Raw genomic sequence first — 15,916 nt, 5'->3', positions numbered from 1 at the left:
CTGGGCCACTGCTGAGGTGAGCGGCTGCGCACCGGGGTCCACACGGCTTGCTGCTCCAAGGGGGCGGCCCTGGGAGGTAGGGGCGGGGGCTCGGCTGGAGGCGGGTCACCGGGCGGGACGGGGCGGGAAAGCCGGGGACTGGGGCCCCAGTAGCTCAGCCCGAGTGCTGCGCAGCCAGCTAGTTTGCCTGTCAGGCCGCTTCCTGCCCAGCCGCCGGGCCCTTACCCATGCTGGCACCTCCAACCCCAGAGAACGCAGTCCCCATGTCCCAGGCGGAGGCCGACCTAGTGCTGCGGCCTCCGCCCCCTCTCGCTGCCACGGGGCCATCCCGCCTCGGGCCCCTTCCTCGCCGGGCGCGCCGCTTCTCCGGGAAGGCTGAGCCCCGGCCGCGCTCTTCCCGACTCAGCCGCCGGAGCTCAGTCGACTTGGGGCTGCTGAGCTCGTGGTCCCAGCCAGCCTCACCCGTTCCGGAGCCCCCAGATCCTCCGGACTCCGCTGGTCCCATCCCGGCGAGGAGCCCACCGCCTAACTCCGAAGAGCCCCCGGAGGGCACGTGGACTGGGGCAGCCCTGGTGAAGGCTACAGACTCTGAGCATCCGGAGCTCGCATGCTCCGTGGGATGCCCGGGGTCCCGGGATCCGCCGAGGGCCCCCGAAGCCGCGGCCCAGGAGAGGCGACGAGAGCAGGAGGAAAAGGAGGACATGGAGACCCAGGCTGTGGCAACGTCTCCGGACGGCCGATATCTCAAGTTTGACATCGAGATTGGACGTGGCTCATTCAAGACGGTGTATCGAGGGCTGGACACTGACACCACAGTGGAGGTGGCCTGGTGTGAGCTGCAGGTGCGGCTGGGCACCCCCTTGGTGGCACCTTGGGATGGCACCCTTTGGAGGTCTTGGGATGGGAGACCCAGGGGACAGCAGTAAGGCAGGGATGTATTTTTCCAGTCAAATGTCCAGACATTCCTGCCACCCCCTCCCCTTTGCTCTGATGATCCATGGACTTAGCTGGTTCTGAGCTACAGAAAGAGAAGGTGGAGCAGTGGTATATGGTGGCTCCCCTATGGGTTTGGACATTCTTACTTTAAAGTCTCCATACTTATCCCTGAGAGGTGGAAAGTGAGATAGTAGGAAATCCGGTAGGGAGCTAACTCAGGTCTGAGAGATGGCTGGCCTCACCACTTTCCTGCAAGTGGTCCCTCCCTTCCCCTAAGTCCTCAGACCCTCAGCATGACCCTGATTCACCTTCTCCTCCCTCAACCTGGATCTTTGCAGGAGGCTGGGATGATGGAGGCGGGGAGGTAGGGCAGGGTGCTCTCCACTTCCAGATTTCTGGCTGTTGTGGAAGGATGGGGCCCCTCCCAGGCCCCTTATGGAGCAGTCAGATTTCTGGATTTCTCCATAGTTGAGGGTGGGGAAGACAGGGACCCCTGGCCCCGGCCTGAGCCCAGTCCTGTTCCTCATCCCAGATTCAAAAGCGCAGAGCCTCATGGGCTTTAGGGGGATATTGGTTCAGAGAGCCTTACTGCCTAGGGGGAGAAACTAGTTAAGTCTGGGCCAGCAGCTTTGGATTCAGACTGGGGGACAGAGCCTGGGGGAAGGGTCCTTCCCTGGAGTCCTGGCACTGGGCTTGCCCCTTGCTCCTGCTAGTGCCGCGCCCCAGGCTCTAGGCCAGGCAAGGAGAGACAGCCAAAGGAGGCGGGCGGGGGGGGGGGGGGAATAGGGGGGCGTGAGGGGTGGTCAGGGAGGGAGATGAGATAGGGGCGGGACACCAATGAGGCTGGGGGCGGTCTCCTTGCGCCTGGTCCTTGATCCTTCCTCTCTTTTTCTGTACCTCCCTCTGTAGCCCTCCCACCTCCTGTCTGGTTCTAGCAGTTCTGTTTCTTGGGCCAACCCCCTTGCCGGCCCCATTCTTTACCCACCGGCCGCCCGCCTGCTCAGCTTGCCTGCTGCCTGCCCGCTGCCAGTCCCCAGGCTCCCCCTCCCGCCCCACGGCCAGCCTGGGCAGCCACAAAGGCGCTATTGAGCTCAGGGCTCCTGGACTAGGCTGCATAAAGACGCTTGTGTCCAGCAGGGGGTCCAGGGGGCCCAGGGGGCGGCTTCAGGCCCAGGATGGGTGTATCCTAGGAGCAGCCCAAAGGGACGGACCTGGAATTGGGGTCTACGGCGGGTTGGGCTAGTGATCCCACTGACCCGGCCCCACCCCCTGTGCCCCATGCCTCTCTCTGTGGGGGTCCTGGGCCTGACTGTGACCTTGATCCCCATCCCCTACCCCACAGACTCGGAAACTGTCTCGAGCCGAGCGGCAGCGATTTTCAGAGGAGGTGGAGATGCTCAAGGGGCTGCAGCACCCCAACATTGTCCGCTTCTATGACTCGTGGAAGTCGGTGCTGAGGGGCCAGGTTTGCATCGTGCTGGTCACGGAACTCATGACCTCGGGCACACTCAAGACGTGAGCTCTCTGCCTGGTGGTGTTGGTTGGTGGGAAAGCCAGTCATGGGAGGTTCCCATTGCTTCTGGAACTTCTGCCAGGCTCCCCAAACTCTACATCCAGGTCCAGTACCAGGCTCACTATCTCTCACCACCCCCCCCCCACACCCCACCCAGTGAATGGCAAGGTCCACTCAGCACTCCAGCCAAAACTTGGGGGTCTCCCCAGATACCTCCTCTCTCTCCACTCTGCACCTCCTTCCCCCATCAATCTATCTCCAAGTCCCTTCTTATATCTTCCCACTTGGCTTTCACTGGCCCATCTAAGCCCCCACTTCAACTGCCACCTCATTGGTCTGGAGCCCTTCAGCCCCCCACTCCCCAAGGGTCTTACCCCACTCTACCCCTTTCCTCTCCAAGCTATTCTGTCTTCCTGCAGCCTGGGGAATCTCTCTCTCTATTGCAAATCTGACCATCTCACTCCCTTTCTTAAAATCCCCTGCAAGGTTTCCCATGGCCCTCAGGATAATGTCCATTCTTGCTAAACTGCTCACAGCCCTTAGGGTCCAGCCTCATCTTCAGCTTAAATTCCAGACAAACCAAATTTCCAGCACCTCCTCCCAGCCTGCCCTGTGGCTTGCTGTCCGTGCCTTTGAGCATGCTGTCCCCTCTCCCTGGAAAGTTTCCATCCCCATTTCACCCTTGAACTCCTACTTATCCTTCAGTATGCAACACAAAGTTATTTCCTCTGTGGAGCCCTCCCCCACACCAGGGCAGTTAGTCATCCCTTTCTGTGCTTCCATAGCTCCGTTGGCCGCAGCCCTATAACTTCATGTCTACTTACCACACCTCCGGACTGTTTCTCCCTGGATCCTGCATGGTCCTAGACTAGGAGAATGCTTACAGAAGATGCATAGATGTCATAGGTGGCAGTGTGGTGGGGGGCTTGGGGAAACTTCTCAGTGGGGGCTCCTTTCCCTGCTGCGACCCTGGCTATGCTCCCTCCCCAAGATACCTGAGGAGGTTCCGTGAGATGAAGCCCCGAGTCCTTCAGCGCTGGAGCCGCCAAATTCTACGGGGGCTTCATTTCCTACACTCCCGGGTACCCCCCATCCTGCACCGAGATCTCAAGTGCGACAACGTCTTTATCACGGGCCCTACGGGCTCTGTCAAGATCGGAGACCTGGGCCTTGCCACACTCAAGCGCGCCTCCTTTGCCAAGAGTGTCATCGGTGCGTCCCTCCAGGAGGATCTTTGCCTTTCTTACCTCCCCCACATTGGAAGAAAGCCTGGGGTCCCCCTTCACCCTAGCAGGGTTCTTTGAGATCCACAGAGTTAGAAGAACATGGGGAAGATGGGAGACCTATGGCATCCCCTCTCCCCCTTACCACGGTGGGAAAGGGTCAGTCACTTGCACTCCAAAACTTGCAGGCTGCCTAGTCTATGGGATGCCCAAAGGGGGCGGGAGTGGGGGGTGGGCGTGCAGGAACAAAGACGGAAGGGGAACTCTGCAGCCTGATGCCTGCTGTGGATCTCACAGGGACCCCGGAATTCATGGCTCCAGAGATGTATGAGGAAAAGTACGATGAGGCCGTGGATGTGTACGCATTTGGCATGTGCATGCTGGAGATGGCTACCTCCGAGTACCCTTACTCGGAGTGCCAGAATGCCGCGCAAATCTACCGCAAGGTCACCTCGGTGAGAGGACGCAGGGAGGAGACGGAATTCTAGGTCCCTCCCATTTTCCTGTCCTAACCAGCCCGCGTACAGTGTCCTTTCCTTTAATGATAACAGGCTAGATACAAAGATACCCTAGTTTACACTGAAGGATATTGGGTGCACACATGCCTCCCTCCACTACAAGCTATTTAGAATAATGATGTATGTGGCACTCCAAATGATTTCACTTCTAACTTCTCAACCGATCGTTCCAGCTGCTCCGCGGAGTGAGCAGAGCAAATATTCTGCCCAGCGTTTTACAAATGAGAAAACTGGTTCAGAGGCAGACTTGTTCAAGGTCACACTGACAATATATGGGGCACCTGGGATTCGAAATCAAATCTCCCAGAAGGAGTTGCGGTGCTTTTGAGCCTGCACTTGTTGCTGCCTCTGGCACGCGTGTGGTGGAGATAGGGGAGTGGGAAAGGGGTTGTCAAGCAGAAAGCTGGGGCACGGAGAGCCGAGGCTCATGCGACCCCTTCCCCCAGGGCACAAAGCCAAACAGCTTTTACAAGGTGAAGATGCCCGAAGTGAAGGAGATCATTGAGGGCTGCATCAGAACGGATAAGAACGAGAGGTGCGGGGAAGGGGGCTGGGTGGGGGTGGGTTGTGGGGGCGGGGCTGCGGTGGGGCTCAGCTCACCGCAGCGCTGCCTTCAGGTTCACCATTCAGGACCTTCTGGCTCACGCTTTCTTCCGCGAAGAGCGTGGTGTGCATGTGGAGCTGGCAGAGGAGGACGATGGTGAGAAGCCCGACCTCAAGCTCTGGCTGCGCATGGAGGATGCGCGGCGAGGGGGGCGCCCACGGGACAACCAGGCTATTGAGTTTCTGTTCCAGCTAGGCCGGGATGCGGCTGAGGAAGTGGCGCAGGAAATGGTGAGCAGAGGACTGACTGCCCAGAGGATGGGTGTGTGACGGGTGCCGGGGTGGTGGGGATGGGGTCCAATCCATCCTTCTCAACATCTGCCAGTGCCTTCCAGCCCCTTCCTCCCTAATACACTCACATGCACATCCTGTGGTCAACACATTGAAGATTTTCTTTCCAAGAACAGACCCTGGGTCCTCCAGCCTTTGGCCTTTATGTCCAGCTGATCTGATGTTCCTTGAATGTCCTTCCTTCCAATTTATCTACCTATTTATTTTTCTCTTTTTTGCTCCCCCCGCCCCCAATCTCTGGTTCTTTTCTATTTCTTCCTTTATGCTCAGAACCATCAACTTTAGGAGGCTATATCATTCTAGAGTCAAAATTAAATGCTGCTTTTCACTTCAGCAGGTCCTCAGTTACAGGACTCACCATGATTGGTCTTGTTTTCTACCAGGTTACATTTCTGTTTTTTTCTTCTACTAGACTATAAACTCCTTGAGGGCAATAGAGACTGTATTTTATTGATTTTTCTATCCCTGACAGTGCTTGGCACATGGTAGGAACTCATTAATAGCCCACGTGTGTACATGGCTTAGAGCACTTTCATGTGCATTTGATCATTGTTATCAACTCTACATGGAACTCTACATAACATCCTGATATATCGGTGAGGAAATAAAAGCTCAGAGAGAGGTTGAATATCTTGTCCAAGGGGCCAAGCAAGTAGGTGGCAGAGATGGATCTAAACTCAGGCTGTTCAGCCTGTAAGTCAGATCGCCCTACCCCGCCTCCTTAATGTACCCAGCAAAGCTTGTCATTGAAATGAATAAGATGATAAATGGGAACTGGTGGACCAGGAGAGGTATACATAGGATGTAGAATGTGTGCGGACAGAAGCTTGGGGGCTGGTTTAGCAAGGCCTGAGGGAGAAGGGAGAGAGTATGAGATTCTTAATAGAAAAATGGCAGTTGAAAGGATGGATATCACTTATGGGTCAGGAACCTGAGAAGCATTTGAAATGTGGCATCAGAGCAGGTCTCCACAGCACTGACCTGAGATCAAATCTCGACCCATTAGTTATTTACAGGAGTTCTTGACATTGACACTACTGACATCTTTGTTTGGGGGACTGTCTTGTGCATTGTAGGTTGTTGATAAGAATCTCTGACTTTTACTTACTAGATGCCAGTAGCACCTACCCTCCAATTATGACAACTAAAAAGTCTCCAAATATTGCCAAATGTTCCCGCCTTCCTCAATTGAAGGCAATTGACTTACTGTATAACTATAAACTGCTCACTTATTTCTAAAATGGAGTTGATAAGACCTACCTCAGAAGGTTATCGGGAGGAATTAATGTGATAATGTAAGGAATTGCCAGTTAATGGGCACAGTAGGTAACCAATAAGTGTTGGTTCTCTTCCTCTCATATTCTGGAGGCCCGAAAAAAGTGTTCTGTTGGGCCTTTGAGGAGAGTCTCAAACTGCGTTTCTCACCCTCCCAACTCCAGGTCGCCCTGGGCTTAGTCTGTGAAGCTGATTACCAGCCAGTGGCCCGTGCAGTACGTGAACGGGTGGCCGCTATCCAGCGAAAGCGTGAGAAGCTGCGTAAAGCTAGGGAGTTGGAGGCCCTCCCTCCTGTGCCAGAACCCCAGCCAGCATCTGTCCCCATGGCTCCTGGTCTCCCCAGTGCCTTTCCCCATGAGCCTGAGGAGCCAGAGGCAGACCAGCACCAGCTCTTCCTCTTCCGCCATGCCAGCTACTCATCTACCACCTGTAAGTCACCTCTGACCTTGAGACTTCGGTCCCTTAGCCTCTCTCCCCCACCCAGAAGTTCAACCCAGCAGCACTGTTACTTACCCTGCGTTCCACATCTAGCCATGGAGCTCTTTCTGGAAAACTTCAGGCCTTTCTTTACTTGCTCAGGCAGACCCCCTCCCCCATCCCCCCTTTTTTGATCCCCTCCCTCCTCCACCAGCGGATTGCGAGACTGATGGCTACCTCAGCTCTTCTGGCTTCCTGGATGCCTCAGACCCTGCCCTTCAGGCCCCTAAGGGGGTGCCGTCCAGCCCTGCTGAGTCCCATCTCTGCCTGCCCTCGGTGAGAGGGGGTCACCTGGGCGGGGAGGGGCTTCCAGCCGTTCCAAACCTGTGACCTGTCTCCCTCCTTGTGAAACCGAATCCCATTACCTGGTCCCATGTCCCTGGAAATCCACCACTCTTATCCTCATCTTCCTTAATTCCATCTCCTTATTACCTCAGCATCCTTGAAATCATCTCCCTGGATCTGAACAATTATCTTCCTCTGATCTCATGAACCCATATCCTATTTCAGGCTTTTGCCCTATCCATTCCACGTTCTGGCCCTGGCAGTGACTTTAGCCCTGGAGACAAGTAAGTTCTGGTAGGAGTTGGGGTGCTAGGGTGAGACATATGGAGCTCTAGAGTCCCAGTGTCCATTCTGACACTCTTCTATCTTCTTTCCTTTTTGCAGCTATGCCTCGGATGTAGCATCAGGCCTTAGTGAAATGGGTGAAGGGATGGGACGGATGAGGAGACCCCCAGGGAGAAATCTCCGGCGCAGACCCCGATCCCGGCTTCGGGTCACTAGTGTAAGAAAGGGGCAGAGATGGGCAATAACCTTCAGGGCCAGGAAGGAACTGTCAGGAGGATGGGGGGGGTCGGCCAGAAAAGGGAAGTAGCAGTGTATGACTGGTACCCAAGTGGCAGCCAGGCCATGTTCTAATACCAGATTTTGGGAGCAGGGTCTTCTCCCCAGTTCCAATCTAGCCACTATCACTTGGTTGGAGTGGGGTAGAGACATGTGATGAGGACAGAGGTCTTGACCTCCTCCCTTCTGCTGAATTTGAATCTGAAGGTCTCAGACCAGAATGACAGAGTGGTTGAGTGCCAGCTACAGACACACAACAGCAAGATGGTGACCTTCCGATTTGATCTGGATGGCGACAGCCCGGAAGAGATTGCAGCTGCCATGGTGAGGAGGAGAGAGATGAGGACAGAATCTTTCGGCCTGGGACAAGAGTTTCCCTCTTGATGTTGCCTGGTGCTGAATGCACCCCACCTCCTCTTCCAACAACAAGAGTTTTTAAAGCATTGGTGGCACTCAGCACAGTGACGCTGAAGACATCTCTATCCTTGTTTTGGAGATTTGTTTCTCCAGTGAGGTTTGGATCCTCAGCTGGAGCAATTAGAGACTAACATAGGATATACACAAGTGCTACAGTGAAGTACATGCTAGACACATGATACTGTGGCTGTGAGTAAAGGCGGGCTGGGGGCAGCAGGGGAAAGAAGTAGGACTTATGCAAAATCTGGACAGATGGGTAAGAATGACAATGAAGGGTGGAAAGATCATGTCTAGTGGGGGTACTGCATAAGCAAAGGCATGTAAGTAGGGAGTGACTTGGAACATGCCACAGGGCAGGCTTCACGAAGAGACCACTAGAATTAAGGGTTCTAATAGGAGCCCTTCTGGAATCGAGGTTGGGCATGTAGAATAGACCTGGGTTATAGATGGTCTTAAGAGTTAGGCAGAGTATAACATGGTGAGAGTAGGTTTTAAGAAGACCAGTCTGCCATGGGTTGTGGGAGGGAGTTGGGGGTAGGGAATCTAGTTGGCAGGTGGGTATAAGAAGCCAGGTGTGGACTGGAGAGAATGGTTTATGGTGGGAGGGAAGAAGAAGGGGGTGAATCTGAGGGTTGTTTCAGGAAAATAAATTACAATCCAGCAATTTGTTGACATAGTAAAATGCACACAGTAGATGCTCAATATTTGCTGAGTTGATATGATAGGATATTAGGGAGAGGGGATATCAAGGGCAACTTGTAGCTTGGAGGAACTAATGGGAGCAGACCATCAAAGGAAAGAGGAAGTTGGAAATGGAAGTAGGCTCTTTTAGGGGTCACGATGAGCTTGAATGATAGACTGGTAAGGTAAGATTCTTCATTGGAGCATGATATGGCTCAGGCAGGGCTACAGAGACAGGTAAATTTCAGAGTCGTCAGTACAGAATTGAAGGGAGATGGGCCTGCAAAACCAGAGGTATAGAGGGCCTGAGTGTGTCTCATTGGATACCCACAGTTTTGGAATGGGAGGAGAAATAGATCATCGAAGGACACGAGATGGAGACTGAGAGGTAGAAGGATCCCCAAAAGATGTTAGTAAAAACCGAATGAGGAGAATTTCAAGGAGATGACATAGGGTGAAGCCTGAGGCAAGATCAGGCCGGCTTTTGTCAAGAGAAGGTCTTTGTGGGAGACCAGTTTCAGTGGAGTGAGGGTGGTAGACACCAGCCTCTTGGGTAAAGGAGGAAAGTAAATGGAGAAATGTCAGGCTTCAGGAACTTTCTCCTGACAAGCTTCTCCTCCATCATGTCATTCACCTTGTATCCAGGACAAAGACAAAATATCACTTGGCACTCAAGCTTAGCACCTTCTATCAAGCTACTTGACCCTTCCAGAATCTTCCCTCCAGCCACACTGTTTTGTGAATGGTCCTCTGAAGAGGCTGGGTGCCTTTTTACTTCTGCCTCCCTCTGCTCAGAGGTCTCACCCTGAGAGCCTTCTCTACTGGGCTTTCAAGCCCCTCAGACCCACACAGGCTCCGTGACCCTGCCCCCTGAACCCAGGATCTGTTGTCCTCTTTTCTCTCCTTACCAGTTCCTCCTCCACTCCTCTGCAGCAGAGTTCTCCAAAGACTTACATCTGACCTTGTTGCTTGTGCCCCAAAACCTTTAGTGGCTATTTGTGGTTACAGAGTAAGTTCCAAATTCTGGAACACGGCCTTTAAAATTCACAGCACTCTCAGCTATACTTAAGTCTGCACTATTTTGTGAATGTGCCATGACTTTTCATGCCTCAGAGCTATTACTCATGCTGTTCTCTCTGCCTGCACTGCCCTTCTCTTCCTGAAAAATGGCATGGAACAGAGAAAAGTGGACTTTTCACGTAAGACCTGAGTTCAAATTTCAGCTCTTATTTACTAATTCAGTGAACTTGGGCAGGTTTCTTAACCTCTCTGAGCCTCGGTTGCTCATCAGTAAAATGCAGGTGATAATTATTTTGCAAAGATATTCGGATATAATTTATGAGACATGATATAATACATATGAGAAGAGAAATGATATAATACAATATAATGTATGAGAAGTGTCCACACATTGTAGGCCCTCAATAAAGGGTTGCTTTTCTTACTTATCCTTCAAGGCTCAGTTCTGTGATGTCATCCCAGCTCTCTTGTCTCCCCCATGGTGGTATGAGCCATTCTCTCTCCGGAATAGCATTTTTAAAAATTATGATTAAAAAATACATAAAATTTGCCATCTTAACCGTTTTTAAGTGTACAGTTCATGAACGTTAAGTATATTCACATTGTTATGAAACAGATTTCCAGAACTTTTTGATATTGCAAATCTTAAACTCTATACCTATTAAAAAACAACTCTCCTCCTCCTCCTAGAATAGCGTTTTTATCTGTCCCTCATTCATAAATGCCTTACCTACCATGAGATGACTTGCAGTATATGGAGTTCTGTATATATGTGTCTCTTCCATTAGATTTTGGGCTTCTTGAGGACCAAGACCTTATTTTAATGCTCCTCACAGTACCTAGTGCAATGCCTGGCACATAGCGTGGGCTCAATAAGTGTTTGTGGAATTGAATGTTATATTTACCACTTATTGCCTTATTTTTACTTACGTGTGTGTGTGTGTGTGTGTGTGTGTGTTATACTTTATAAGCCCTATGCAAGCAATATCGTGTCCAAAAGCATGTGAGGATGTGAGACAACAGTAGGAAAGACCTCAGGCTTTAGCTTTCCACAGATCGGAGTGCAAATCCTGTGATCTTGGGCAGACTGAACTTAACCTCTTTGAGCATTGGTTATCTTAACTCTATAATGGGGGTGTTAATATAGCCCCCAGAAAGCTGTTGGTGTTAAATGTGATAAGATATGTTAAGCCTCTGGTAATACATGCATCCTATGAATATTTCCTCTAAGCTGTAGTTCTTAAACCACACAGTGCCTGGGACACAGTAGGTATTTACTAAATACTTGTTTTAGGTTAGTGGTTGGCAGAAGCAGTAGGGTGAAGGGTTGATTTTTAAAGATCAGGGCAGGTGGAGAGGGATGAGTGGGATAACTGAGCCCTCCCTCCCCTTCCTGCTGCCCTTTGCCAGGTATATAACGAGTTCATTCTGCCTTCGGAGCGAGCTGGATTCCTGAGCCGGATTCGGGAGATTATCCAGCGAGTGGAGACCCTGTTGAAGAGAGATACTGGCCCTGTGGAGGCTGCTGAAGACCCCCTGGGACCCCAGGTCAGACCCCTCTGGGCACCTGCGGGGAAATGGACTCTGTTCCAGGCTTCATTACTCTCTGCCTCACCAGTCACCTTGGGTCTAACTCTTTGTTTCCGGGAACCTAAAACAGTGGCTTTTGGCCCATTTGAGAATCTGAGGAAAGCCATGGACCTTTGTTCTAGAATAATGTGTTCAATGCATACTTTTAACTCATTATTTTGAAATAATTTCAGACAGAAAAAAAAGTTGCGAGAATTGTACAAAGATACTCTTTGTAGGCAGCAAGAGTTTTGCCACATTAGCTTTATCTTTCTCTTTTTCTCTCTCCCCTCTATATGTGTGTGCACATATTTTTTCTGAACCAGAGTAAGTTGCAGACATTATGCCCCTTTACCTATAAATATTTCAGCAAATACACTTTTGAATTCCTTGAAATTCATCTGTGGACTCCTAGAGGTCCATGAGTCCTAGCCTAGCTTAAGAACTGCAGCCTGAAACCTTCCATCTAAGTCTTGGCCATTCCCCACTGTGACTGTGGGCCCCCTTCTCTCCCTCAGGAGGAGCCAGCACCATTGCCTGCCCTCCTGGGCCCCTTCCCCAACCCATCCAGTGGTATGTACTGACTTCTGTCCCCTTGGGTTGTTCCTGGGAAGGGCGAAGGGAATGGAAGACTGGAATCTCAACACACCCTCCTCCCCAGCAGAGCTTCAGAGCAGCACTTCCCTGGAGCAGAGCAGCTGGGCAGCCTTCTCCACACCTCCATCTTCTCCCGGGACCCCCTTGTCTCCTGGAAACCCATTTTCTCCTGGAACCTCTGTTTTCCCAAGTCCCATCTTCCCTATCACTTATCCCCCATGTCATACCAGCTCCTCCCCATTCTCCCCAATTTCTTCCCAGGCCTCAAATCTCTCTTCATACACCCCCAGCTCTCCACTTCTGTTCTCCCCCGGTGCATCCCCGTTTCCAATCCCGTCCTCTCAGTTTTCACAGAGTTCTCTCCTCCCTAGTTCTCCACCCATCTTCTCTCCCAGTTGTTCTCAGGTCACTCTTATGCCTCCTTCCTTTCCTCCATGCCCCTCTGCTTCTCCCCTCCCCTCCCCCACAGCAGGCCCTCTCCTGTCTCTGGCTAGTGCCTTCTCACTGGCTGTGATGACTGTGGCCCAGTCCCTGCTGTCCCCCTCACCTGGACTCCTTTCCCAGTCTCCTCGAGCCTCTCCTGGTCCCTTACCGAGCCTGCCCCCTCCCACTCCCCTTGCTCCTTGTGGCCAGGAGAGGCCTTCAGCTTTGACAGCTGAGATGGAGAGTGAGGTGAGTAGGGCACCAAGAGGGATAATTAGGTGGGCTTCATTCTTCATCATTTCTCTCCTCACGGACCCACACTTTGTAGGCCTCCCCAAATCCTGCTCGGCCACTCCTGAATGAAGCCAGACTGGCGCCTATCTCTGAAGGTGAGGCCTCTGACCACTGATCTTCCCCTACCCATTATCCTCAGTCCACTTTATATCCATCCTGCCACTGATTTCTCTCCTCCTTCCATGACTCCCTCCTTGTCTCTACAGAGGGAAAGCCCCAGCTTGTTGGGCGTTTCCAGGTGACTTCACCCAAAGAACCAGCTGAGCCTCTTCCCCTGCAACCAACATCCCCAACTCTCTCTGATTCCCTGAAGCCTCCAACCCCTCAGCTGACCTCAGAGAGCTCAGATACAGAGGATAGTGCTGGAGGCGGGCCAGAGGCCAGGGAGGCTCTGGCTGAGAGTGACCGTGCAGCTGAGGGCTTGGGGGCTGGAGTTGAGGAGGAAGGGGACAGTGGGAAGGAACCCCGAGTGGTGGACAGCCCTCCACCCCTGAGCCATCCCAACTCAGTATGGATGAACTACTCCTACAGCAGCCTGTGTCTGAGTAGTGAGGAATCAGAGAGCAGTGGGGAGGATGAGGAATTCTGGGCTGAGCTGCAGAGTCTTCGACAAAAGTGAGTCTGGGGAGGATGGAGCACAAGAGGTGGACTTGGGAGAGCAAGAAAGGTGGCTAGCCCTCTCAAGCTCCTGGTGCATCCTCAGGCATTTGTCAGAGGTGGAGGCACTACAGACACTACAGAAAAAGGAAATTGAGGACTTGTACAGCAGGCTTGGGAAGCAGCCCCCACCAGGCATCGTGGCTCCAGCTGCTATGCTGTCCAGCCGCCAGCGCCGCATCTCCAAGGGCAGCTTCCCCACCTCCCGACGCAACAGCCTGCAGCGCTCTGAACCCCCAGGCCCTGGTGAGATTGCAGTTGCCCAGCTCCCATCTTTCCCAAGTCCCCTTCCCTAGTGATCCAGATTTCTTTCAGGCCCTGGGGGTCTGCCTTTGGTTTGGGGGGACTAGCCCCCTTCTCCCCGTGACCCCTTCCCTCACTCAGTGCTCTCCTTCCCCATCCTGCACCCAGGCATCATACGAAGGAACTCCCTGAGTGGCAGCAGCACCGGCTCCCAGGAGCAGCGGGCAAGCAAGGGGGTGACATTCGCCGGGGATGTTGGCAGGATGGTGAGGGCGGGCCCAAAGGAGGGAGAGCCCAGGGAATGATAACTGGCTGCAGCTTCACCCTCCTCCCACCCTAGAGGTTTCTTCAGTGCTTTTTCTTTTTCTTCCAGTGAATTCAGAACAGAAGCCACGTGTCTCCCCCACACCAGGGCCCACCATGGAGCTTGTGCTCTCAGAATCTGCTGACCGACACAACTCTGCAAGGAAGACCTCGGCACTGAGGGAATAAAAGGCCAGAGAGTGCTGTTCCATTACAGGGAAGGGCCAAACGTGGGAACTATTTGCTGGGTGTAGAAGGTGTAAAGTCTGCAGCCTACCATCTGCATCCTTGCCGCCTCCCAGCCAAGAGCCAACCACTAAGCAGTCCCACCCAAGCACAGATGTTTCCAGAGGGCACACTCCCAGCTGGGCCAGTGGAGGGGGACACTAGAATTAGCAGCAGCTAATAAAAATGCGGGAATTAGGACTCTGTGAATTTGTATCTGTTGGGCCTTAAGAACTGGGGGCAAAGGCTTGTGGGGTAAGGAAGGGGAGGATTTAGAAGGGACTTTCCTTTCACAATGAGTGGCCGGGGTGAAAGTTGCCCAGCATTCTGGTTTCCTGCTAGCAGCAGCTCATGAGGAAACTGCAAGGTCAATGATCCACCTCACCAAGCTGATTCCATCCGGTGGGGAAAGGCAGTAAAGTTGGAGTAGTGTTATTCTTGAGGGTAGAGAACAGAAGAGTGACATTCCTTTCCCAAAAATATAGTTCAGTATCAAACTGCCCAGTGACCCACCACGGTCTTTCCCTTAAATCAGATGGAAAGATCTCACAGAAAAAGTAATTCTAGTTAAACATTTATGGATCCCTGGGGCATGCCACTGCTGCAACTACTGCTTGTGGAGCTTCCTAGCATGAAGTGTCAGCACCAACACACCCATCTGACTCCAAGACAGATGACTCAGTTTATTATTCTCAACCTAACCCCATCTTTCCTGTAGGCTCCAACACTGCACAGAGCTGCCATACCCACTCCCATATAGCCCACCTCTTGCCCTCCTTCCTCCCAGCTCCTGGGAGGTGAAGGGGATAAACCACAAAGTCAGAAAGCTTGAGAAACCCAAGGTCGGATACCTTGCAAACAATGAAACAAACTACATACAAAAAAGGCTCCGCTACCGCACACAGTGAGAGGTGGGCAATGTTTCCTTGACAATGGCCAAATGTATAAATTTCTGGCTTCTTGGGCTCAATCATCATCCAAGGTAGTAAGGTGGCCAGCAACGCTGTGAGCAGGCTTCAATTTCTACATGTTCATGGGGCATCATCCATCAGGAGAAGGGGCTCCAGCAGGTTGGGGATGTGCGATGCCCATCTGGTTCAGGGTCCTGATGCCCTTGCCACAGCTCGAGCTCGAGCAGCTTTGGCCTCATCCTCCAGCTCATCTAAGAAGCGCTCCTGGGACACCGAGTAAAGAGTGTAACCATCTGGGAAGGTGGGTTCAGGAAACCACTTGGAATATGCACATTCTTATTTCCTAGACTTGCTTCCACCACCCTTGTTAATCTCTCATCCTCTCGAATCAGTGATTTAATCTTCTACCCTTTGCTCTTCTGAGTCATGACCCCGACTCCATCATTAATAAACTATATTAAAAGACCACCTTAAAATGACAAAGAAAGGTACAATAAACGCTTGGCTCAGCGTTAGACTTTCACAGCTCGGGCTCCTTCGACCACCCCCACACTGTCCTTCAACAAGCCTCTGCTCCCCTTCCCTTGCCCCCATATGCAGTCTCCCTGAGTCTACAGTCCAAATGGATACAAATAGCTAACACCAGCGCCCCGATTCCCAGGCCGGTCACGATGTTTCGGGTCCGCCGTTGCGGCAGCGTCTTCTGCCACTGGGCGAGCTGCACCTGCCGCATGAATTGCAGCTGTGCGGGAGTCAGCTTCTCCCGAGTGGGGTCGATGCGCTGGGCCAGTGGAGCCTTTCCACTCTTAGCATCTAGAGGGTCACCAGCTCCCTGAGCCGCCATGTTGCCGCCCCGCCCTTCGCAGTCTCAGGACGCGGAGCTTGCTGGGAATC

At 52.6% G+C, this 15,916-nt stretch overlaps 2 protein-coding genes across 3 annotated transcripts; one reads left to right on the top strand and one right to left on the bottom strand.

Annotated features, from left to right (window-relative positions):
• The first annotated feature begins 217 nt into the window (after nt 1–217).
• Nucleotides 218–14,312, top strand: WNK4 (WNK lysine deficient protein kinase 4). 2 transcript variants are annotated; one of them, XM_011381171.2, is made up of 19 exons: nt 218–842; nt 2,279–2,451; nt 3,441–3,661; nt 3,970–4,127; nt 4,637–4,725; nt 4,808–5,024; nt 6,524–6,788; nt 6,991–7,112; nt 7,347–7,405; nt 7,506–7,623; nt 7,890–8,006; nt 11,211–11,348; nt 11,888–11,942; nt 12,031–12,638; nt 12,718–12,778; nt 12,890–13,298; nt 13,387–13,586; nt 13,752–13,849; nt 13,957–14,306. In XM_011381171.2, exons 1-19 carry the CDS (start codon nt 228–230, stop codon nt 13,957–13,959), a joined length of 3,726 nt encoding a protein of 1,241 aa, XP_011379473.1. In that variant the 5' UTR covers nt 218–227; the 3' UTR covers nt 13,960–14,306. The 2 variants fall into 2 exon arrangements, with proteins under 2 accessions (XP_011379473.1, XP_023379721.1); XM_023523953.1 differs by having other exon boundaries at nt 228–842; nt 13,752–14,312.
• Nucleotides 14,313–14,768: 456 nt separating this feature from the next.
• On the bottom strand, nt 14,769–15,909 carry LOC105306271 (cytochrome c oxidase assembly factor 3 homolog, mitochondrial). Its single transcript, XM_011381172.2, has 2 exons — nt 15,653–15,909; nt 14,769–15,315 (listed from the first exon to the last, which is right to left on the bottom strand). Exons 1-2 carry the CDS (start codon nt 15,864–15,866, stop codon nt 15,209–15,211), a joined length of 321 nt encoding a protein of 106 aa, XP_011379474.1. The 5' UTR covers nt 15,867–15,909; the 3' UTR covers nt 14,769–15,208.
• Nucleotides 15,910–15,916: the final 7 nt, after the last annotated feature.

This window comes from Pteropus vampyrus, unplaced genomic scaffold (assembly GCF_000151845.1).
Source record: "Pteropus vampyrus isolate Shadow unplaced genomic scaffold, Pvam_2.0 Scaffold432, whole genome shotgun sequence".
Taxonomy (NCBI): domain Eukaryota; kingdom Metazoa; phylum Chordata; class Mammalia; order Chiroptera; family Pteropodidae; genus Pteropus; species Pteropus vampyrus.
Note: the sequence above shows the minus strand (reverse complement) of the source record. Positions and strands in the feature narration are given on the sequence as shown.

Bases quoted from the DNA above. Each gene is read 5' to 3' on its own strand.
- LOC105306271 (XM_011381172.2), bottom strand. From the start codon at position 15,866: ATGGCGGCTCAGGGAGCTGGTGACCCTCTAGATGCTAAGAGTGGAAAG. The intron at 15,316-15,652 runs GTATCCATTTGG...CCACCTTCCCAG, and splicing joins GGCGCTGGTGTTAGCTATTT to ATGGTTACACTCTTTACTCG.
- WNK4 (XM_023523953.1), top strand. From the start codon at position 228: ATGCTGGCACCTCCAACCCCAGAGAACGCAGTCCCCATGTCCCAGGCG. The intron at 843-2,278 runs GTGCGGCTGGGC...CCTACCCCACAG, and splicing joins TGGCCTGGTGTGAGCTGCAG to ACTCGGAAACTGTCTCGAGC. The intron at 7,406-7,505 runs GTAAGTTCTGGT...TCCTTTTTGCAG, and splicing joins GACTTTAGCCCTGGAGACAA to CTATGCCTCGGATGTAGCAT.